Source organism: Caloenas nicobarica, chromosome Z (assembly GCF_036013445.1).
Source record: "Caloenas nicobarica isolate bCalNic1 chromosome Z, bCalNic1.hap1, whole genome shotgun sequence".
NCBI classification, from domain to species: Eukaryota; Metazoa; Chordata; class Aves; order Columbiformes; family Columbidae; genus Caloenas; species Caloenas nicobarica.
The window spans coordinates 38,691,011-38,716,757 of record NC_088284.1 but is presented as its reverse complement, the minus strand read 5'-3'; the positions used below and the strand labels follow the sequence as shown (position 1 = coordinate 38,716,757).

The following is a 25,747-nucleotide window of genomic DNA, read 5'->3' as shown; positions in this document are numbered from 1 at the left end:
AGTTGAATTCACAGGTGGACTTAGGGACTGTAGTTGGAAGCACTTCACTACCATCACAGAATACCAAGACCTGAGTTAGGTTTCCAGCCTCTTTTCTCAGTGCATGAGGAGTCATGTACCTTACGAAAAAATTGCAGTCTTAGAAGAAAATTACAGGCATAGCTAGTGCAAGGGCTTAGGCACTTCTCTCTGCATAGGGAAATGTGTCCTGCAGCATTCTCTATTGAATGAGCTTACTTTTCAAATAGAGGAATATGATGTAGTACGAAGGCTGCCATTTTTTTTGTCCAGAAGCTCAATGATAACGCTCACACAAAGTGAAGGCTATATAAGAGGAAGGGGAAGGAGGAAATACTTCCTAGTGGGAAAAAAAAACCCAAACTGTTTTCATAGTCCTTAAGGCTCTCTCTAAACCCAAGAGAGAGAAACCAGGAAGCACGAGCATAACTGAAAAACTTGTGCTGAGGGAAGAGCAATTAGATAGATAGAAGTTCTTGGTTACACTTTCTGTTCTGTTAATTGTGTTACAATATGTATCTTCTGCTAACCTCACATGGATCGTCTGGCAAATATTCCTGGTTTCACATTCCATTGCAAGTTAAACGACTAAATGTATGATGAGAAGTGTGGTCAAAAGCAGTGCAATACACCAAGGGTTTAAATCATTTTCCATAGGTGTCTGCTTTTGAGGTCTGTGCAGGTGGTGCATGATGGTCAGTGAAAGAACAGTTCTGAAGAGATTCCAGCTAGAGGCACAAAGGATCATTGAAGCACCTACTGCCTCGTTTTTAGACTGCTGGCTCAGCCACATAGCCACAGGAGTGACACATATGATAAGTCTCCAAAATGTAAGATGTAGTTTGTATACCTACAAAAGCAATTAAAGATATCTTTCCTCAAAAGCTTTCATAAGCAGCAAACTCTCAATTTATGTACCACTGAGAAGAATGTTTGCTTATTGATATCTAGTGAAACAGATACTATGAGGGTAGAACAATTTGCGTATGCTCATCAATAAAGATTTGTTTTCTAAACCAACAATGAGAACTTCAGTAACAAACCAAATCAAACTTTGTATAATCTTTTTATTGTGAAGAATCTGGCAGAACCATGATAATATAATCAATGGATTACCCTAGTATAACAGATGACTGAAAGTTTTTATAGAAAGAAAACTGCAGGTAGTGATTAATGTACTGATACAGTGATAACAGATCCTTCAACAGATCATTTCATTCTGGTTTATGGTGCCATTTTCTTTAATTAGGCCTCTGAAGGACTATGCATCAATTTTTTTCTTCATAAGCAAGCCTTTGAAATGCCATGTTGTCAATATTTTTTAAAAGTCATTCCCGGAATACTGAATCCTTTGAATTAAGTGGTAAAAAAATCCATTAAGCTTTAATTCTATAACATTTTGGCTTTTAAAGTACATATTTCAATGTTAAAAAGCATTATGACAATACCTCCACGTAGTCAGTTTGTGTTTGTTTTTTTTTTTTTCAGCTTTCTTTGCAATTTGTTTTCTTAAACTTCAGTCTTAGTGGTAAAGGATAGTGTGCAGGTTGATGGCAGTTTCAATGTGTTTGTAGTGTAGCAGCTTCTGAATGAGACATCCAATCAGCAAAAAAATATCTCGACAGTCTTCAGTGAACAGAACATTTGTGATCTTAAGCAAAATCAAAAGGGGGAGATAAAGGAAATATGTTGCTTATCATGTCTGATCAGTGAGGCAGTACTTTTAATCAAGAATATTGTCTATAGGAGAAAAGTCAGTTGATGGTTATTGAGATTTCATTGTGAGTCTCTCAGTGACCCATTCAGGGAAGAGGAGGGGCAAAGCGTGGATCTCATCACACTGCATGGTGGCGTGGTACAGTAATTCATATGATGGGGCTGACAGGAGTTGTGTGCTGGAAGTTTGGGTGAATAGAGCCATTCAGAGAGTCTCTAGAATGTGTACTGAGCCCAGCTTACAGGAGCAATGGTATGTGTGATTTTGTGACATTACACATAAGAAAAAAAACCCATAGAAATCACAATAGTAATGATCCCCACAACCCCTTTTTTTCTGTGGTGAATTCGGGTCAGTCAAAAAATGTGGGGAATAGGAATGAGTACCTTCCCAGCAAGGCACACTGTGCAGCATAATTTTTACATACTCTGTTCATTCTTTCAGTTACCCAGAACTTCTCTGGATTACATGCCGAATGTTTTTTTCCTTGCAAAAGGAGGGAGACACAAGTTGGTACAAGCCTCCACCTTCCTTAGGAATTGACAACAGACTTTACTGGTTGTGTAGGTCAGTGGAAATGGTGCTGCCTGTGGGGAACATTTTGTTAAAGATTTAGCCCCCATCTGAAGGGGAGAAGAATTTTCACAGTTTGGAAAAAAAAAAAAAATCACCTTTTAAGATAAGCTAAAGTTTTATGTTACAAAAAGGTCATTCATGAATGTTTGTACTCTGGTTGTACTCAGTGTTCTGTACTAGCAACCTAGAGTTCAGCCATGGCAGGGGAGAGATATGTATGACTCTTAAAATGGCTAAAGAGTCAAAGCTTCTGTTTTTTGTTATCTGTCTCGCTGATAACAAAAAGAATTATAATCATACATTCTACATTTTCTTTTAAATTTGAAAACGTGTTAAAGGCAGTGATAAATGTTGCAATGCCTTCTGTTAGGAGTCAGTATTTTTATAAAAGTTTTTCATGTAATACCTGGTTCCCAGCAGATAACATGGTTTGACCTAGCATATTACAGGCAAGTTGCTCCTATAACAAGAATGCAAATTCTCCACGCAACATCCTGGTTAGTAAATTGGAGAGATATGGGTTTGATGGATGGACTATTTGATGGATAAGGAGTAGGCTGGATAGCTGTATCCAAAGAGTTACAGTCAAGGGCTCAAGTGTTGTCCCTCAGGGGTCTATATTGACACTGGTAGTGTTGATTATAATTATTAATGACATAGACAGTGGGACTGAGTGCACCTTCAGCAAGTTTGCAGATGATACCAAGCTGAGTAGTGCACATAGAATCATAGAATGACTTTGGTTGGAAGAGACACTCAGGATCATTGAGTGCAACCATAACCTAACTCTGGCACTAAACCGTGTCCCTAAGAACCTCGTCTAAACGCCTTTTAAACACCTCCAGGGATGCTGACTCTACCACTTCCCTGGTCAGCCTGTTCCAATGCCTGACAACCCTTTCCATGAAGAATTTTTTCCTAATATCCAATCTAAACCTCCCCTGGCAAAACTTGAGGCCATTTCTTCTTGTCCTATCACTTGCTACTTGGGATAAGAGACCAACACCCTCCATGCTACAACCTCCTTTCAGGTAGTTGTAGACAGAAATAAGGTCTCCCCTCAGCCTCGTTTTCTCCAGGCTGAACAGCCCTAGTTCCCTCAACTGCTAGACTTGTGCTCCAGGCCCCTCACCAGCTTCGCTGCCCTCCTCTGAACTCCCTCTAGTTTTTCAATGTCCTTCTTACGATGAGAGGCCCAAAACTGAACACAGTATTCAAGGCGGGACCTCACTGGTGCTGAGTACAGTGGCACAGTCACTTACCTAGTCCTGCTGGCCACACTATTCCTGATACAAGCCAGGATGCTGTTGGCCTTTTTGGCCACCTGGGCACACTGCTGGCTCATATTCAGCTGGCTGTCAATCAGCTCCCTGAGATCCTTTTTCTCCAGGCAGCTTTCCAGCCACTCTTCCCCAAGCCTGTAGCGCTGCCTGGGGTTGTTGTGACCCAAGTGCAGGACCGGGCACTTGGCCTTGTTAAACCTCATGCAATTGGCTTCAGCCCAAAGATTTAGCTGATCCATATCCCTCTGAATGGCCTTTCTACCCTCCAACAGATCAACACTCCCACCCAATTTGGTGTCATCTGCAAACTTACTAAGGGTGCACTCAATCCCTTCATCCACTTGATACACTACAGGGAAGATAACGCCTTCTAGAGAGACTTTAACAGGCTTGAATAGAAGGCCCATGTGAACTTCGTGAAGGTTAACCAGACCAAATGCGAGGTCCTCTACCTGTGTTGGGACAGTCCTCAGTATTCATACATGCTGGAGGATGAACAGATTGAGAGCATCCCTGTGGAGAAGGACTTGGGGATCCTGGTGGCTGAAAGATTGGACATTAGTTGGTAATGTGCACTTGCAGCCCAGAAGGTCAATCAAAGGGATCGTGGCCAGCAGTTTGAGGGAGGCGATTCTGCCCCTCCACTCTGGTGAGACCTCACTTAGAGTACTGCATTCTGCACTGGGTCTTCAGTGCAGGAAAGACATGGACCTGTTGGAGAGGGTCCAGAGGTGGGCCACAAAAATGGTCAGAGGGTTGGAACAACTCTGAGAGGGTTGGGGTTGTTCAGCCTGGAGAAGAGAAGGGTCTGGGGACACGTTATTGCAGCCTTTCAGTATTTAAAGGAGGCTTGTAAAAATTGTGCCAGGGAAGGTTCAGATTGGATATTAGGAAAAAATTATTCACAGAGAGGGTTGTCAGGCATTGGAACAGGCTGTTCAGGGAAGTGATGGGGTCACCATCCCTGAAGGTGTTTAAAAGACACATAGATGAGATTCTTAGGGTTATGGTTTAGTGCTAGAGTTAGGTTATGGTTGAACTCGATGACCTTGAGAGTCTCTTCCAACCAAAATGATTCTACGATTCTATGAATGATGGGGACAGACTTTTTAGTATGGCCTGTAGTGACAGGACAAGAGGAAATGCTTTTTAAACTGAATTAGCTTAGGTTTAGATTGGATACTAGGAGTACATTTTTTACCGTGAGGGTGGTGAGACCCTGGAACAGGTTGCCTAAAGAAGTTGTGGATGCCTCATCACTGGAAGTGTTCAAGTTCGAGTTCAATGGGGATTTGAGCAACCTGATCTAGTTGAAGACAGCCCTGCCCATGGCATGGGGGTTGAACTAGGTGATCTTTAAAGGTCCCCTTCCAACCAAAACAATTCTGTAATTCTGTGGTCTATTTACATACAGAAGATTTTTCTCTGTCTTTGAATCACGTGCTTATTTAGGTTGGAAGGGCGTTCTTGAGAGTCTTAGTCCAACCCACCTAACTCAGGCAGGTTCACCTGCTGTGGGCTTCGCAGACCTGTGTCCAGTTTGATTTTGAATATTTCCACAGATGAAGACTCCAAAATCTCTCTGGGTAAACCTGTTCTGGTGTTTGACGACCCTCACACTGAAAATGTGTTTCCCCATGTTCAGAATGAATTTCCTGTTTTTCAAATTTGTGCCCACTGCCTGTTGTCCTCTCACGGAGCACCACTGAGAAGCGTCTTGCTCCCTTTTCTTCATTCACTGCCATCAGGTATTTAAACACATTGGAAAAATCCCATTTCACACCAGGCGGTGCTGTTACGATCCCAGTAATTAAGGCGCTCAGAATCTGTAAGGTATCATTTAAAACACTGTCTATTAGATCTAACTCTGTAGGGAGAGAGTACTATAGGCAATCTTGCATCCCTTTAGATGGTGGGAGCCCTGGGTGGTGTAGCATTGAATGAGCCACGGATCCACATGCAGCATGATGGGCAGTCCCTTCCTGTAGCAGAAATTCTCACATTTTGGTTGTTTGAGCTATAACAGGACTTTTTTTACAATGAAACAACTCTGTTCATTATCTCCACTGGCAAACAGAATGGATGTCCACATGAGAACTTCTTGGAGCTCTGGTAGAATAACGCAAAGCCACGCAGGTGGCATAATTGGTGGTACCCAGTGGGAGCTACCTGCAGGCTCTGTTGCGGTGTGCTGGCTGAGCTCATCCCGTGGCCCAGGGAGCTGTGCAAGCCTGGGCTGTCGTGTTGGTCACTGACACTTTCATGTACGCCAGTCTTCCAGTCAGGATCACTACAGGTCCTCCATAGTACAGAAAACCTGCTAATCTGATATATTAGGTGTACTTCAAAGCCAGCATGTTTGCCTTGGTTTTCTGTGAGCTTTAATGAGAAATTATTTAATGAGTTGGCATACGCTTGTCTAGATATTTGCCTTTTTCATTAGTAATAAAGAATGCTTAGGACCTTACAACTAACATGAGGAGTAGTAATAGTATTTATGAGGTGATAGGTGAGGTGCTAACAGAGAAATAAAATGGAAAAATAGTAAATATGGGGGTTAGACTTAAAATATCCTACTGTAACATTTTAGCTGAATGTTTACTAAATATGTCTGTGTAGCAAGAAGTTTATAATTGTTTTTTATATGTCTTCAGGTTGTTGCAGACTTTTTCTAGTGTTGGTCATCAACACTGAACAGATACTTTAACTGGTATTTGTTATGTTGTCTTTTCAAGTAGTTGCCTGTAGTATTTGAAACTACCACGGAAGATGTAAGAGATGCAAATATGTGTCTTGTTAATAACTAGAAAAATCAGTTCTTTTTCATGTACACTGAGGAGATCTAGCAATAAGTTATTTTGTATGCTGAAATGAAGTTTTCATATCTGATTTTGACTCAGGTAATTGTTAAAAGCAGTGCTAGATATCATTTCCAGAATTTGTATGAAAATTTGCGTAGTGCTCTATTTATGTGCATCCTGTCGTGTTGTAGGCTTAATCTTCTGACAGAAATTTGCTGTATAGCATATTTCAGTATTTGATTGTATAGGAAGTTTTCTAAACTGTGTTTTATGAACACTTAGATTTAAAACTTCCTGGCATGCTTTTGATTAAGCAGTCTGAATATAATGCTTCTTTACATCCATTTGTACTGAAATGTATCTTATAGAAACTGTATCTTACATATTTGCACAGACTGAAAATTTTTCTTTCCTTTTCTTTCCGTAGGATAAGAAGTGGGTTCTTAATCATGAAGATGTCACACTGGGAGAATTATTGGGCAAAGTAAGTGATCAAGTGAGCTAGGTAACATTTAAATAAGTATGTATTGGTCATTAAGCCTATACCTTTTCTGTTTACCTTTTCTTTTAAATTACTGTGGTATGCAATTTTTATACCAATTCTTTTACTTGAATACACAAAACAGCACTGCACTTTAAATAAATGCAAATCACGTTTACTGGTAAATGATAACGTGTGCTGAAACTGTTTAATTAGCATACATAGTTTTCTCTTTTGGTAGGCTTTTAAGCTAACTAGATTTCTATACAACATGATGTGGCTGTTTTACTATGTGTAGTCTTAGAAAAATGTTGTTGCAACTTATAAATAAAAACATAAATAGATTTATGTTTATACATTTATGTATATTTTTTTATTTATGCATAAAAATTGATATAAGATGATTAGATCAATATTTGTTAAAACTAACATTCATTGCTTTTGCATGATTTATTGAATGTTAGGTAACTTCACAATCATATATGTATTAGATGAATTCTTGTATAGTGTAGCTTATATCATAAATTCTGCTTAGGAACTGTCTTTAAAATCAGGTAAGCTTCGTACCTCAGTTACATTTTTAGCACCTTTGCACCTACAAAGACAGTTGTGAGTGCCACTCTGGACACAATGTTCCAAAACATTTCCCAAAACTGAAAAATAGCCCTAAATGAGGAGGAGATAAATGAAAGCAATAATTCCCTTCTTACTATGATACACACTAAAAGAACTGATAAACTGTTGAAGAAACAGGGGAATAAAATAGTCAGAAAATTCTGTTACTCAGGATAAAATCTCTTTGGCAGTGTAAGATGATGACAAGTATTATCTACTGGTAGACAGAACTGTGTCTGCATAAAATGTAGGTACTGTGACAGCTTCACATTCTTAAACAGAATAGTGTCAAGGAAGAAAAAGAAAAGATGTTTCAGGCATTAAAAAAGCTTTGTCCTGATAAAAATTATGTATGAATTAGTCTTGGTGAGTAAAGACAGTTAAAGCAATCTGAAAATTGGTTAATTTAGTAAACCAAATTTACATGTGCATTGCGTGTTTTTGACACAAAACATTTTTAATAGTCAATAAAGACCTAGAAGTCTTTATTGAAAAAAGTTATTATGGAAAGATATGTTCTTTAAAAAATACAGAACAAGATAAAAACCTTATTGGAATAGAGTATAAATTGGTTGTGCATCCATCTCTAAAAACATATAGTCAAATTAGAAGAAAAGAATGATGGGACCATCAGTGTCCATATGAGAAAAATCTTAAATTACGGCCATTCATCATGGAAGTGAGAAATCTTGAGGGTCTGTAAAATCTTGAGTGGCCTGGAAAAGATGAGGAGGAAAATCCTGAAAGCTTAATGCATAAGAGGATGCAAACTTCAGAAAAGATGAAGATTTTCCTTCACCTCAGAAATGGATGATCTGTTTATTTACTCAGTATTAATTCTACAATACCCCACAAAATGAAAGTTGTATGAAATGAACATGTTATATTAAAAATCATATATAGTTATAATTAAGTATTTTAAGTAAAAAAAACCAGAACAGAATGAAACAAAACATTTTCAATACTAAGTAGCCCTGAAGCTACGTTCAGCTATCACCGTTGAATACTTCTGACCGGAAGGCTGGAGTAGAAGTGCGTTGGGAGTGACTCAGCTTCTTACCTTTGGGCACCTCGTACGATTTTATATATCAGAGGTATATATCAGAGGTCCTGACCTCTAGAAGCACTATTTTAGAAGGGCAGATTGCTGTCATAGATCCTATAACTTGCTTGCCAGCTGTATCTTCCCTATCCTGGGGTATATGTAATACTGGAAATCTGTGTTTAGGCTTAAATTTCTTCCCTTGTTATTAGTAGCATATTACTGGTTTCCATCTGTGAATTTATTTTTTCCCTTTTCCGTCTTCCTTTGGCAATACTGTATTCACATGCATGATGTAATGAAATCTTCCTCACTCAGGAAAGAAAGGAAAACATTCCCAGCAGAGTTTTGCTGTTTTTTGAAGTCACATGCAGCCCCAGATACTAGGACGCAGAAGGGGAATTCATGTGGCGTTTTATCACATGTAAACTAAAACCTGAATTTTATTTATTCTTTAGGAAATATGAAACTTAACTAAAAGTATGAGGTCTTCAGTTTTGATCTTTTTTCTTCACTTGAATTTTTTCATTGATGCCAGTGTTTTTCATATACCCTGTAATCTCTTTCTTCCTTCAATTTGTATCCTAATTAATATTTCTTTTGTTTTTATTTAAGTAAAAAAAACCATATGATGGAGTTTATCCTGTGATCCTTATTATTTCAGTTTTCTTCTATGAAAGCTAAAAAAATAACAACTTACCCTGTGGGTATGTTTTTGAAGATCTAAAAAATCTGAATATGAAAGGAGCTACTTTATAGAGTCTTGTCTAAATGTGTGACCTTACATACTTGCCTTTACAGATCAGTGCTGAGTTTGGCTTTTAAAAAAATTGTGGATTGTGTAATTTTTTCAGGGCAGACACGACAATACCTTTATTTGCAGTGGTTCTAATTTCTGATAAGAAAATAATATTCAGTGTTTTCACTTTTCTTACTTAGCATTTTTTTTTCTTGTATATATAAGAATGTTTATGATATGTTGATGTGGTTTGTCCTAGTTTCACAGATCACCTTTTGGTCTCTTACAGACTGCTAGTTAAAAACTATTGATAAAATTAAATAGTGTGAAAATGAACGAGTGCAGGAGTAACAATAAGAAACAATAAGTACTACTATCAGTGTCTGTTGACTTTAGAAGTTACTAAGAGGTTTTATGAGAAAATCGTAGTTATGCAATTAATGTATTTTTTTCTCTTTCCAGCAAGATCAAAGTAGAACTATGTCCATATAATAGATGTACTATGTCTGTGTGAACTCCACTGTGTTAGGGTCAGGTACTGGAAGAAAACCTCATTTGTCTTCATGAACACATTTCAGTGTTCTGTGCCCGTTACATTAGCTGTCTGTATTGTTTTCTGGAGATTTCTGAAGATTTTGTTTACTTAGAATGACTTCTTTTCCCTGATTTCAGGGTAATTTTGGTGAGGTGTATAAGGGAACATTAAAGGATAAAACACCTGTTGCTGTAAAAACTTGTAAAGAAGATCTTCCTCAGGAGTTGAAAATAAAATTTCTGTCAGAAGCCAGGTAGGTTCTCTAAATGTAACTGAAATAGATGCTTGTTATATGGTTTTTTTTCAAGTTTTATTTCTGCATGGCTTTACAAAATCTGATCTTCAGAAAAATTCAACAAAGCAGTAATCAAACTTTTTGCTTTTTTCTCTTTCTCAGTACATTCTACAACTGTTGCCCTGGTAACTAAACATCAGCATTTTTAACGTGTGAATGCAGTAGCATCTGCACTTGCTGAAACTGCCTCTTTGGCAACACAAGCTATGCGTATAAAACACAATTTTGTTGTTGTAAGTGCTTCCATTTAGAACTTCTTCTGAGATGTGCCTTGAGGATTGGGATAAGAAGACTGGAAGATGCCGTTAATTTAAATGTGATAATACCAGTCATAAATCCTACCTTACATGCATGATTAATAGAGCTGGTCAAATGTAGCAAGGTTACCACATAGACCCCATTTAGTAATTTTCTCTTTGTAAGAAGAGTTCACTCCATAGAGATATTTTATGCTGTGTCAGGCAGCATGTGATTGCATGCTTGCATTTCAAATTACAATCATGCCACAATATGCTAAGTATTCTGAATATAAGCTGATGTAGATATGAGGTTCTGAGACCTCAGGGCAGAAGGGTGTATTGAGATAATTTCACAATTGTTTAAATTAACATGCTCCCTCTTGCTATGAAGCTTTATATGTTTTCATTTTTACTCCCAAACTAGTATGATCATTATGGAAAAGTAAAAGATGCTGTCTACATTTAGTGATGAAGATCAGCCACTATATCTGTTGAATAATTCTACACAGCTTGTAACTTGGCAACTGCAGGAACGTTTCATTTATTAAGCAGCCTGCCACTGTTAGTCTGAAAAAAAATAATGAAGTGTGTTATTTCTTACTAAACATGTATATACCGAGTAGGTCAGTATTTTAGCCTTGATCCTAGAAAAGAGGGGAAAAGAGCAGGTGCTTTAAATCAGCAAATAGTACAAGAAACATTTAAATTACAAGGTCTCTTTTCCTTGTCCTTTATTTCGCTTACAAATCATAGCATGATGTTTTAGCCTGCAAGTGTTCTTATTAAAGTATCATGTAAGAAGATGTAAATGTTTGTGTTTAATTCCCCAAATTAAAGTTGCTGTCCTTATATTCTTCTAAAATTTACTGTATTAATCTCTTAAAGTAAAATTTGAATGAGTGTGCATTGAAAAGTGCAGCAGGGAAGTGTAGAGGCATGCTCTGCATACTTTTTTGATGTAGCTCTGGTTCTGGTCCACCATTGAAATGCTATTTAATTACAAGGGCTCTTGAGAAACTGCAAACATGTCAGGCCATATTTCAGTTACATAGACAAAAGTTATGTAGACAAACAGTAAAATTACAGTATGAATAATAACAGTGTTCAATCTAGATTTATTAGTGAGTCAGAATGCCCTCCATTTCGAACAGAATTATGATTATGTTACACTGATTTTTTTATTTATGATAACATTGATGTTAACATGTTCCATGAAAATAACATTAAGGGTATAAGATGTTTTCCTATAATACTTAATCAGTTTGTACAATAAAGTTTATTAATACAATAAACTTACTGTGTGTTTTGCAGAATACTCAAACAGTATGATCATCCTAATATTGTAAAACTTATAGGAGTTTGCACACAACGACAACCTATTTATATTGTTATGGAACTTGTTCCAGGTAATTTTTTTTCTTTTCCTCAGCATATTTTTATAGGTATTGTTTCCATAATGTAAAATGTATTGTTTTGTATTTGTCTTTATCTGTGTTCTTATGACTGATCTCAGAAGTCACCTGTGTTACAAATCTTTGGAGATATTAGGTTCTACTAGCTTTAGGGTGGAGTGGGGTCCACAAATCTATTGTGACTTTTTCTGTAGCTATTCAAGACAACAGAATTTGCTGAAAGGTATCTCAGCTCTATCTTCATTTTCTTCCTGACAAGATGTTACATGGTACTTCCTTAAACAATAGAGTTATATATATTGACTGTTGAGATGCTTGTATTTAAAGAAACTTCATGGCTGGGCAATGTTTCAGTTTTAATTACTCAGATTTGGCTGTCATTTTTGGCAATAATCTTTTTTTCTTTACCAAAATATATTGTTCAGTTTATGAGTTGCTCTTGATTTATTTTTGGAATCTTGAGTTCATCTTATTCAGCAATGGCTGGAGAGAATTTCAGATTGTTGGGATGGTAATGGCTTTTGGGCAATTTTACTTCTTTGTTGATTTTCTCAGCAGCTGTAAAATGTAGATGCTAGTTCTGATTCTTATGCAACACTGTATTTCTTTTATACATCAATGGATTTGTCTTTAAAATTATACAGCAAGCTGTATTAAGAACCGTTTCATTTATGAAGACTTCTGTTGTTTGTAATTCTTGAGTAGTGGCTTTACTACAAGAGCACTGATGAAATCTTTAACCTATTGGAATTTTCTGCCTTTATTCAATTAGATTATATTAGATTGTTATATTTGTATGTGTGATTAACTTTATTAAAATGGAGACTTAAAAAAGCAGTGTCTCCCGGGTTTTAAGGCATGCTTTGGTAATCAGCTTCTCTAGACATCGCTGATGATAAAAATAAATCGTTATATTTTAGCACCTTTATAATTCTGGTTCAGCCTTGGACAAGTCGTCGAAACACACTAATACAATGTAGATGGGAATAAAAGCTATACATCTGGGTAAAGTCATCGATATAGAGAAGGTGGCAGATGCATATTTGAGCATCTGTGCATCTGTTGTTGCATGCAAAAATATACTAATATGATTAGAGGAAATGTACATCAATTAATAAAAACTCTGAGAACCTTCCTCTGATTCTTATTTCTGCTTTGCAGCCCAGTTTTTGGATACCAAAAATTCTTCTGTCTCTTGGCTTTGAATTTGCAAGAAACTTCCTAATTCTTATCCTGTTTTGCTGGTGTGCTTCCGTGCTTGCTTGCCGTCATAAACACTGTACTATGTTCAAGCCAACACACTTTTCTATATTATTTTACATTTTGGTTAGCACACCATGAGACTGACCGAGTCAGCTAGAAATGATAAGGATGCCAACCATGAAGAAGTTGGCAGAGGAAAGACAAAACACTACTTAGATCAATTCAGAGAAGCAGTAGTTCAATGTTACTGCTTTCCTGTTTTCTAATGGCAACTTTGGATGAGATTACCTAAAATAATAATTATTAGTGCTCTGACTTGGTATTTAGTGCCACCCTTTGAAGAACAGAATAGTGGTAGGCTTGTTGACTTGCACTCAGCACTTAACTTTCTCAGTATCTGCTTTGTCTGGTTTTTGTCTTAAATATGTTTACACCTGAAGGTGTTCAAACAGTTTAACTCTGACATTCTTTTTAATTCATAAAAATGACATGTTTTAGCTTAGAATTGTATTCTGTAAATGTATGGCTGAGAAGATGTGTAATTAATGAACGACAGTTTTTTCCCTGAGGAAAAAATTAGAAATATCTACATAAAATGTGGAATTTCTCCTGTGTTTTCTGAGTTCTGTTTAATGTTTTCACTTTTTCTACTGTTTTTATATTCCAAATACATGTAGGCTATACACTTGCTATGTCTTTTGAGACAGCTATGGTGTGACTCCGTAGTGGCTTATTCTGATTTTCATTCCAGATTGAGATTTAAATTCAGATTCTTAATTTGTTCAGGAAAAAAAAAGGAATTTTGAAACTTAGCACTTTATGTGGAGAAGTGCTGCTCTGTTAATGATTCTATTATGAACTGTCTCTGCAGAGAAATCTTTTTCCTTTCTTGCAAATGTAAATTGGATTAAAAGTTATGCATCTGGATAAAGTCATCAATGAAAACAATATAGAAGGTGAGAGACGCATATTTAAGCGTCTCTGCAACTGTTGTTACAGGCAAAAATAACACAAATGTTGCCAACAGTAAACAGAGAAATAAAGCAAGTTGTCCAAGACAGTCATGCTTTGTAGGTAGATCCCTTTTCTTGGTGTATGCGTGTGTGTTAACACAACGAGTGATGTGTCCTAAATTAAGAATCACATTGATAAAGACATTTCAGGATGGATAATGGAGCAAGGATTAACCAAAATAATTAATGAATAATAATAAATAATAAAAAATAATAAACTGAGGTCTCCTCTCAGTCTCCTCCAGGGAGAACAAACCAAGTGACTTTAGCTGCTCCTCATGTAGATTCCCCTCCAAACCCTTCACCAACTTCGTAGCCCTCTTCTGGACACTCTCCAGTAGCTTTATCTCCTTTTTATCCTGCGGCGCCCAGAACTGCACCCAGTGCTCCAGGTGAGGCCGCCCCAGTGCAGAGCAGAGCGGGACAATCACCTCCCTGCCCGGCTGGCAATGCTGGGCTGGATGCACCCAGGACACGGTTGCCCTCTTGGCTGCCAGGGACACTGTTGGCTCATGTCCAACTTGCTGTTGACCAGAACCCTCAGATCCCTCTCCACAGAGCTGCTTTCCAGCACCTCGTTCCCCAGTCTGGATGTACATCCAGGGTTGCCATGTCCCAGGTGTAAAATCTGGCACTTGCCCTTGTTGAACTTCATGTGGTTGGTGATTGCCCAGTTCTCCAATTTGTCCAGATCCCTCTGCAGGGCCTCTCTGCCCTCAAGAGTGTCAACAGCTCCTCCCAATTTTGTGTCATCAGCAAACTTATTAGTATTCCATCAAGTCCTGCATCCAAGTCATTTATGAAGACGTTGAAGAGTGCAGGCCCTAAGATGGATCCCTGTGGAACCCCGCTAGTGACTGATCCCCAGCCTGACATAACCCCATTTACCAGAACCCTTTAAGCCCGGCCTGTCAGCCAATTGCTCACCCACCGCACTGTGTGTTTACCCAGCTGTGTCAATCCATCACATAGCACTCCAGTACAGAAAGACTTGGTTTTCTTTTTCACAGTCCACCACCTGCCAAAAAATGAGGAAAATATCTTAGAATAATGCATACATCTATTTTATAATCTCTCTTCAAGGGATGCATATGTGGAAAAACACATCCTATCTCCCTGCCATTGGCTGGGTTGTTAGGGGCCAAGTTTCTTCTCAGTTTTATCCTGCAAGTCTTTCTGCAGGAACCTCTACAAGTGGGAAGGGGAGTAACATCACCCAGCAGAAAGTGTCATCTTTTCCAAAGCTGATTGGGATGAGGATCCTCTAGTCTTTCTAGCCTCTCAGACAACATCTAATGAAAAAAATAGTCCTTTAAATTGAGAAAGGAGGAGGCATGATAAGACATAAGTTGGGTTTTTTTGTTAATGTAACCATATTTTTATGATGGTACCATTGATGATGACATGGACTTAGGATGCTTTATCCCCTAGGTGGAGTAAGAGTCTTTATGATTTTCAAAAACTAAGCTGTGCATGATTCTTACATAAAGTTAAGGGACTCCAGTAAACTGGTAAAAGATAATTTCTTCTGAAGACTCAGAGTTCATAACCAATATTTTAACAAAGATGTATTTTACAGTTGTCTAATAAAATGTGCCCAATGACCATCACAAGATAAGCTGGTTTTTTACATTTTAAAAAGCATATATCAGGCAATATGCATTTTAATATAGGAAAAACACTACCGGAATATTTTTTAAAGAGCTGAGTGCCCCTGTTTTCTAGGTAAACAGCTGATACTATTGCCCAAGTAAAGATATATAATAAATAGTCTATCTGAATACAGATGAGCATATTCGGCCAACTGTTTTTTATTATTTGCGACATGTATACCACAGATAAATATCTCAGTAAGTTGTAGTGGCTAGCTACTAATAAGAAGCACCCAATTAGTATTCTGAAGAGCGTTATTTGGGAGATCTGTGCTTCTGTTTTGTGTAGGACAGTATTTGTTTGTTGTATAATTTAGATATACTATTGCTTTCTATAAGCTATTCTTCCAATTGATAAAAAAGAAATTAATTAAAATATTCCCTGTCATATATAAACAGAAGCTCAAACGCACCTAGCAGCAATGTGTCTTTCATATATACGTGGAAAGTTACATGTATAGAAGAGATGTGATGTAAAACTGCCATTCAGGAATTTACAAGGAAAGTTACCAAAAAATAAAGTCAATGATTTTTGAAATCCCAAGCAAATTGTTCTCCCTCTCTTCCCCTCACCTTCCCAAAACTGCCAAGATAGCTATTGAAATTGAATCAATGAGTCCTAAATATTTTCTCTTATAAATATTTTATATATTTGTAAGTTAACAGAGAGCTATAGAAAAATGTTTTTTTCAGGCTTAAGTTATGCTAGCTAGCTGCTGTGAAAAAGCAATTTAGCAAAGCAGATGGTTTTAAAATGTTGATTCGTAATTGCATAATGGATAAATTTGTAATAACCTTTAAAGCACTCTTGCAAAGAATTAATTTTATTCTTTTTTAACTAAATGACAGTAAAATATTCACTGAGAAGAACTACTTCCCAGATGATTACAAGGGCCCAATGCTGATGTTTTTGTGTGGCTTCCCAACTACCATGCAATAAAAATTAACCTGAATTTCACAGTGGCATAGTTTTTGTTTCTGTGAATTTTTTAGTAGACTAGAACTGAGAAAACAAGTCAATTTGGAAATTGTCATACATCATTTTGTTAATGGAGAACTTCTCATAAAGATTTCCTCTCCTTGTTTGGTAGTTAAGACTGTTTCTTTATGACAACTGTAGTGACTAGTTTGAAAATATTAAGACTATTAAAAAGAAAGAAAATTTGAGGAGCACCCCATGCATTTATATGCTGATTTTTTGCATATATGTTGTGTTCCTAATAGAAGTTGGACTTATCTTTCTCTTTTGCTGTGCACTTGCCTTTGCTTATATTTTCTGATTTCACGTTCCTAGCTTCTACTTCTCATATTCTATTAGAGCTCTTAGTTTACGATGGCCCTGAACAGTATTATGTGCCTGCCCTCTACACTTGTGTAGGATGCCAGATGTGCTGGTTTCTAGATACAGAGACACAAGTAATTGCGGCTTGCTGGACACATGGTGTGATGTCTTGAGCCAGAGAGCAAAAGATGTGAGATCCAGACTCTGTAATTTCTTGTAGAGTTCTCTGCACAGTGAGCTGCACCCTCTAATTTGCTGAGCATTTGCCGATCATCTGCATAGCATATGCACAGTAAGTGGGATGCATCCCGTGGATGACTGTGTTTTAATAGTAAGCTATTATTCAGATAAGGAGCCTGTAAGCTTGGTTTATAACCTTGGGCTTTATCTTGCAGTAATGCCTGAAGAGAATACAGTGGATTAAGTCTCCCTACTGATTCTGAACCCAGTGAGGCTACTGAAAGACAGTGTTTGACTGCCAGTTTCTTCTTCCGTTTCCACTGCCCAAGAGCAGATTTCAGATGCCGCAATAGCACAAAGCTAATGAAAACTCCATGCCAAAAAAGCATGTTTTATTTTAGAATACAGTTGAATAAATCTTACTGTAATTGCAATATCATGCAGTGAATTTTAAATGCTTCATTGAAGGAGTAGAAATTATTCAGGCGAGCTCCAGGAAAAGAAGGGTACAACTCTTAACTTGATACATACTGTGCAAGATTTTCATACATTTCAAAAATTCTGCTTAGAAAAATTAGATTATTTGACCAGTTAGTATTATGAAGAACTCCGATAATCATATAGGTGCCTTGTAGTATACTTCCTTTTTTTCTTACTGCTTTTTAATGAGATGTCAGCTAAGATGGTTCGATAAGGTTTGTTGCAAAGATAGTATTTGATGGAGTTTTTTCTGATATCTACTGATGTGAAAATGTGTATACTGCATTATTTCATAACGTAATACAGTAACATTTTTATAATATTTTGTGATGCATTTTAAGTACTCAGTTTATCCTAAGAAAGATACAAGTTAAAGTGAGAATTGCTAAAGAATTTTGGGAAGAGAAACACTCTATGTTGAGATTTGTCAAATACTTGATGTTCATAGAGCCATGAGTTTGTATTGTCATATGGACTTGACTAATCTGACCGAGCAGCAGTGCAGTAAAGGTGCGATATTAGTCTTAAAATTGTTCGGTGAGGATTGCTGCATATTTGAGACTGTGCCTTAACCACTGGAATTTTCTAATGTAGACAAGCCTTTGTCAGGAATGTTTTCCAATGTGAGAAACAGCAGAGCTTTCTGTAAAAGTATGGTTTATAGTACTGTGTAAGAAAGCATGTAATTTTTCTTTGATGCCACATCAATCTAAAAACCAGAGCATTTTACTCTTATTTTTCAGGTTTAATTTATTCAGATTTCTTTGCTCTGTACTTGTTTTCCCAGTGTTTTTGTTTTGGGGGTTTGTGTGTGTGTGTGTGTGTGTGTGTGTGTGTGTGTGTGTGTGTTTTATCCTGCATTGTTGACCTTAAAACTAGAAGAGAGGGAAGTAATTATGAGGAGCTGCTTTGGTATTCAGGTAAAGATTCAGGTAAAGAAGGTATTTTGGTAACAGGTAAAGAACAATTTGCCAGTGTCACCTAAGGCCACACAGGGCATAAGGAGTATTCATAACAGCTCATTTTTATCAAATTTAGATGATGATCAGAGAGACTACCTGCAATAAATCTAGCATTATCTGTAAGCTGGCCAGAGTCTAGACTAATAACCTGAGAAAAACGGATGCTGGATTTTAATGAGGTGTAGAGAAGATTATCAGGAGAATGGTGAAGAGGTTGACAAAACCTGCTTCCTGTTCTTTTCTCCTTTCAGAGTCGACGCAGCATTTTTTCACTTTTATCTTCCTGATCCCAACTTCTCTCTTAGTGATCATGGATCTCATTATGGTGTTTCTGCTTTGAGAATAAGGATTTTTATTCACTGAAACCTTCAAGATTCCTTAAGTTTGTTTTCATTTACTCTTATTTTATCATGCAATCTCCCATGTAAGCAAAAGCATATTGCAGGAGTCTCTTTGAATGTTTTTTTCTTTTCCTAGGTTTAGGGGAAAAACAAATCAAAATCAAATGTAGTCTGTAAGATGCAAAAAGCAATCCCAAGCCACAAGATTCTTTCTTCTCCTCCTTTATGTTCATTTCAGTTGACTTGAATTTTAGCTTGCTCTGATAGAAGAATTTAATTTAGAGGTAGGAAATTTGCTTGTTCATGAACTATGTCTTTTAGAATGGGCTGTTCTGAAGATAGGCTTGTAATCCTGTGGTGCAGTTACCATTTCATGCAACTATTTCAACAATTTATCTTGTAGAACCTTCCAAGGTGCCTCTGTCCCTCCAGCAAAAAGAGTCTACACGGGTTGTCAAGATAAGCACTGTCATCATGCCTGCACTAGCTCTCTCTGGAAGCACTTGTCTAATTGATAGTAGATGTAAACATATTTATATGTTCCAATAGTTTATTCAAGGTTTTAGAGAGAAGCTTGTAGTCACATTTTTTGTGACCTACTCCTTTTAACTGTTGGACTGTTAAATCACAAGTTGATTGTCTACTTTCTGTTTCAGGTTTCTATATATTTAAACAGTTTTATAATCAACATAGTTAAAATCACATTACCAGAAATATTTTGAACAAATTTTCTTCTTGGTAAGTCAGGCATTCAGAAAATTCAAGAATCTGCCTTGTCTGTTGAGTCTTAAAATTTAGCTTCCTCTAGCATATATATGATGAAGTAATACATTATGAGTTTATTATGCATTACAATATTATGAAAACTGGATCTCCTTTCTGCATCAGATCCTTACCTCATACAGTTCTGAACAGTTTTTCAGGAATTGTTTCTTGTCTCCATTCCGTGGCCAGGTTCTATTCTGCTAGTGATCTGCTTTGGATGTGATTCCTGTATACCCCCACCCATTTTTCACTCTAATGCTAATAGCATTGTAGACATTTCTCTGGAATACTAGTGTGCATTCCTGATACCACCATAGGATTCCTAGTTGATAATGGATAGGTGATAGCAAAAAAAGCAACCTCCTACTTAACTGGACATGGAGTTTGTGTTCCTTGTTCTATCTATGGTCATGCTGACGTACTCTAGAGTAGATCTAGTGAACACTCGTAGCTGGAAACAGGTTGAGCTATGCTTGTGCATATAAACAGCTATGAAAACATCCAGTAATCTAATAGTATGGTAAGGTTGTCTGAATTGGGTTTCAACTATGTATGTTCAACTCATATCTAGACATACGTAGCTATTAATATCTTTCAAGGTGGAGTTCAGCAAGGTCATAACATTCATCTTTGCAATTGGATAAGGTAACCTGTTCAGATTTGTACTGAATCATTTGGAATGCAAACTGCCTGTGCCATTGATGCAGAAACAATTCAGAGGTGATGGGTTTTATTAGCTCAGGTGCAGCACTGCTCGATTTCAGCTACGCTGGCTCCCAGGCACGTTCAGAAAGAGCCTGTAGCAGGATCCGATAAGCAGTTCTTAACCCAGGCCCTGGGGTTACCTCTGCACCCTGTTCTTGCTCTCCTACATGCAGTTGGCTTTGTTCCAGCTTGGCTTACTCAGTCCATCTCTTCTGAGACTGAGGTGACTCCATTGCTACTTTCTGTGTGTTATAGCACTTTTTACTTCCGCAGGGCTTGTTAGGTCAGAAACATTTCCAAGTAAAGCCCAGTATTCTGCCTGACCTGTCAGGCCCTCATTTTGGCATTTGTTGGAAAAGAAGGCTACGTGGCATAAAGCGTAGAAATACTTACAGATGCATTATAACTGGTGTTGAGATAGAGCTGGTACAACCTACTAAATCCTAACTCACTTCTGTGGAATTACTCTTATTTTTCTGTCTGTAGGGATACCTTAGAGTAGAGCACCAAATCACAGCTGACTCCATGTATTTCTGCTGTTAGTTGCACTGAAGCCAACAAGCCCATTTATAACCAAAGTTTCAGTCTTGAGACCGAGGAATGCATCATTTATTTGTTGATGTGATGTGCAACGTCGATATTATCTGAGCTTTTCTGCTAAATGAATTATCATCTTGAATAAAGGAGCGCTAACGCTAAGAGCAGCTGAAGTACCCTATGGCTTACCTGAGCCTGAGGTTAGCCTTGCTGTCTGTCTCTGAGGTGCAGCAGATTTTGTACACAGACCTGGAATGCTGTTCAATGCTGAAAAAAAGGTTAACCTTTAGTTTCACATTATGTGATTCACCTGCTGTGTTTTCTACTTCATATGGTGGCATTTTTTTGGATTTCCTGCATCTGGAGGCACTGAGATCTCTATAGAGATCATTCATATTTTTTTTCCAATTGCTTCTCTTTAGACATCCCTTAAAACTTTAATAAAGTTTTGCTTGATCTGCCCCTTTGGTTGTATTGTGCATCCTCAGTAGCTGTCTTTTGCCAGCAGATTTCAGATCTGTGTTCTAGCTTTGTCACATCCTGAATCTTTACTGCACGCTCTCAAAAATCAATGCAAAAAAAAAAAAAAAAAAAAAAAAAGGTGAGTCAAATTCTAGGCAAATTCAAATTAGAGATAGGGTGCAGATTTTTAACAATGATAGTGACTGCCTGGTTTTGTTTTCCATTCAATTTTTCTATTTTTTTCTCTAGTCTAATAACTTGTCTGGCTCAATACCCAGCTGTTGCTAAAGTCACCTTCTGTCTGCTCTACAGTTTCTCTCCACACTAATATTAATATGACCCGTGTCTGTTTCTCTAGTTTTTGGGTTTGTCTCTCACTTTATCCTTTCCTCCTGCACTCAGCTAAGCTTCCATCTTCCATTTTTGTTTGTCCCTACTTGTCTGCAACCTGCCATGCTTCTGGCTCTGCTACTTTCTGTCTTGTTGGTCACATCACCCTATGAACCAGACACCCTCCTGTGGATTCCTTCTCTCCCTATATATGTCCAACTTCTCCCTCTCGCCTTTCATCCGTGTGGTACACACACACGTGCACACATACAGACCCTGCTTTTTCTTCCTCTCTTCCCTCCTCCTTAGTCTTGTACATTCACGTGGGCCTCTGCCTTCCTATTTGCTGCGTGATTTCCAGTTGTGAGGATATTAAGAGAGGAGCAGAAATGGTCAGGTTGCTTTGTTGGGATATAGGTGGTGGTAATTAAAAATTCATTTCAGCTTAGAGATTCCCTGTTTGATAAAAGAAGACCAAAGCCCTACTATACAGTCTTCTTTTATTGTAACATTTGAAACCACAGTTTTGATTTTTCAAATATTTTAGGCTTTGATGTTACTATATTTTGTATCAAGATTGTACAAAAATAAATCAGCAAGTAGATGAATCTGTTTGAAAACTGAATAAAAACAACCAAACATAAAAAATCATCTAAGTGTTTTGGTAGCTGCAAGAACTTCTGTACACATCTTATTTCTTTAGTTTTATTTGTCAGTATTCCTTCACATTATCATTTTTGCTTTACCTGGAACAATTTTTAAGCAGAAATATCTATTATTTAATGTGTCTACATTTTAAAAATATTCATTCTTTTTCTTTACATTAAAAACCCCCTGTTCCTCATGTATGTCCTGTTTCACATGGGTAATCATGACTTTCTATTCTGGCATCTGTTTCACAGCTAATGATCATGGGTTTTTAAGCATAGTTCAATTATAAAAATTAATGAAACAAAACTGAATGGGAGACTTCCTGGGAGAAAATAATTTTCCTCCTAGTTAAGTTCTGAAGTAGGTTGTGTCTACCCACTCGTAGTCCTGTATCCTCTTAGCCACAATACCAAAACACAGAGTCCAAGCAGTGTGGACAGGATTATTTTGTGCAACACATAGTACAAGGGATACTGGCTGTTGATGCCTCACTATCATTTCTGGCTTCTTCTTGACAGATAATGACAGACTTGATTTTGGAAAGGCTTTTATGCCATTTGGGAATAAGTGGCTAATGTGGTAGGATCATTGGCTTCATGTTCTAGCTTATTTGATCCACCTTAAATCTAAGGCAAGGTTACTGACCATTGTCAATAGTTTACTTGTTTTGAACATAGTATGGCTGTGGGCTGTCATCCCATTAAAAGGAAGTGAAATAGCACATGTAATGTGTTGTAACCTTCTCATCTTCATTGTATTGCAGTGTAGTTATTTTCTGTGAGTCATCTCCATTGTGGTGTCATCACAGGTCTTCTGCTAAAAAGTCATCTGCATCACAGTCCTGGTGCAAGCAACATCTTCTCTGTGTTTACCTGTTTGTTGCTGCTGTCCTTGGCTCTCAGTGCATGCCATTCTTTTAATTCTTCTTCTCCTTCCCTCCTTCCTTCCCTCTTTCCCTCCTTCCTTCTCTCCCTTCCTTCCTTCCTTCCTTCCTTCCTTCCTTCCTTCCTTCCTTCCTTCCTTCCTTCCTTCCTTCCTTCCTTCCTTCCTTCCTTCCTTCCTTCCTTCCTTCCTTCCTTCCTTTCCCTTTCCCTTTCCCTTTCCCCTTCCTTCCTTCCTTCCTTCCTTCCTTCCTTCCTTCCTTCCTTCCTTCCTTCTGTTTCACATACATACATTTCCACTCATGCTTCATTGCTACTATTGTTAGCATTACTATAGCAAAACTTTGCATGATTATAGCAGCTTTTATCTGCTTTGCTTAAGAGGAAAAATGAAGTTTTAAGTGGATTTTGCAATAGTACTCTGTAGATAGTTGAAAAACCTTGGATTTATTTACAGTTTGTGTTACTACTTACATAAAATCTAAAAAAAAGTGAAAACACTGCATTACACAGAAATGATTAATTAGTTGAAAAGTAAAGGCATTCTGTTTTAAGGCAAATGAGTGCTTCAGCATTTCAAAACCCTTACATTTTTCATAGTTTGACACATAGCTGCTTAGTTTCTTAAAAAAACTACCTTCTAGAATTGCTACAGATGCATATTTGCTGTTTTAAATTCATTGTTTTAAGTTGCTATGTTTGGGTTTGTTTCATTGATAATGTATATGGGATTAAGATACTGGGTGATAAACAAACTCCAGATTTCTTTACATTAGTCAAAAGACTGACCATATGAATCCTCAAATTTATAAATACTTACAAGTGCAGATAAAGGTCATTTCAGTAATATTATAATAGCTTACAAAGCAGCTATGAATATTGAATCATGGAGCTCCTCTGTTAGGTGACCATTAAGTGGTAAGGCCAGAAGCATGCTGCATCTGCATGATTAATGTGTGTAGAAATATAAGAAGAGTTAAGTGGAGTCTGTAAACAAACTGGTACTTAACAAGGCTGCTTAATAAAGGAAATTCTCCCAATTTATTAAAACTTATGTGTAAATATTAAAATATATAGTTCCACATAATTCTTGATAGTTGCTATTGCGTTAACACATTTATTAATATTTCTATAATTGTTATTTATAACATCATTAAAATGGTGTGATACTATATAGAGATATATATAGATAATATATGTCTCTATATCTAGAAATAAATAAGTGAGAGATTTCCCACCATAATTTCAAAACTATATTTTAATTACGTTCAGTATCAATACTGGTTGTCAGAATAATGCCAAGAGTGCCTAGAACAAGTAGGTAGGTACCATTTTGAGCACCAGCTCAGGAGAACATAGTTGATTATAAATCCCATTAAAGTCAGAGATTGCCATAATTAAACATTTTTTAAGCTGCTTAACATATTTCTTTGCCATTTCTTGTATTTTGATTTCTTCTTGTGGATCACAAATAGGACTTTTTGTCTCTTGGAAAACATAAGCTTACTTTTGTGTGCACCATTAAGTGAACTGTTATATTTCTATAAAATACTACTTAATGTACAGCATAAACTTTATGCACTAGGAAGTGCTGATATGTGGTATTTTCACTCTCTTAAAATTTCTGCATATAATGAGAAATAGTTCACATTCACAGTGAAATACATGAAGGGCTGTTTTCAGAAATCCAATTATAGCAGGCTGCTCTCATGGTGCTTCTACTTATGTACTACGTTTTGTCATCTAATTAGTAAAATAATTCTATTGTATTAGGCAGACACTCCAGTACTGTTATTTATCCTCCTGTAAAGCCAAACAGGCAGTCGATTTCTTCTTGGTGATAATACTATGATGGTCTAATTATTTCTGTAATACTTAAAAAGGGTGGTTGAGCAAGCCTCATTTCCTGGTAGTGTTGTGTGCCATTAACTGGAATAACAGGTAGCCATGTAGAATACAATGGAAAATCCACATATAAGAGAAAGCATTACTTACTCTTATGTAGTCATGCAGCTTTGTTTCAATTGTTTCGTAGTCTGATTGGTCTGTTTATTTCATTTTTACCAACAGCTGTGTGCTCCAAATAGTGAGTTAGGGCTTTTTACATTTAAACTTGTTTTCAGAAGCACATAAAGGTATTGCATAGCCACAGTTCTATGCTGGAGAGTTTGTAGTTAAATCCTCTTAACTCAGCTTTGAACATATTCATATGGATGCTTTCCTGTGAAGACGAATAGCTGGAACATTGGTCACGGTAGGCAGTAAAAGTCAGAATTTACTAGTAAGAGTAATTCTGTTAGTTAAAGGACAGGTACCTTAAGCCTATGTTGCTATCACAATTCTGAGGATAATCAGATTTAACTTAAAATGACGTATCTTGTACAGAATGAGATGTGTATCACTTTGCTCTATTATTTTGTCTGCAACTAACAGTGCTTCCAAATGAGTATTGAACAGGTTATCTAAAGGACGTTTTTGTTACCTCTGTGCAAGGACAGATAAAACAGAACTGCTAGTGAAAACACACTTCTGCTGACTTTTTTCACTATT

The 25,747-nt window shown here is 37.1% G+C and overlaps 1 protein-coding gene across 1 annotated transcript in view; it reads left to right on the top strand.

Moving 5' to 3' along the window:
* FER (FER tyrosine kinase) overlaps positions 1 to 25,747 on the top strand; it is a 175,524-nt gene that overhangs the window by 98,898 nt on the left and 50,879 nt on the right. Inside the window, exons 14-16 of the mRNA XM_065655872.1 lie at positions 6,823 to 6,879; positions 9,945 to 10,060; positions 11,653 to 11,747. Coding sequence (XP_065511944.1) covers positions 6,823 to 6,879; positions 9,945 to 10,060; positions 11,653 to 11,747 — 268 coding nt within the window. The remainder of the gene's footprint in view (positions 1 to 6,822; positions 6,880 to 9,944; positions 10,061 to 11,652; positions 11,748 to 25,747) is intronic.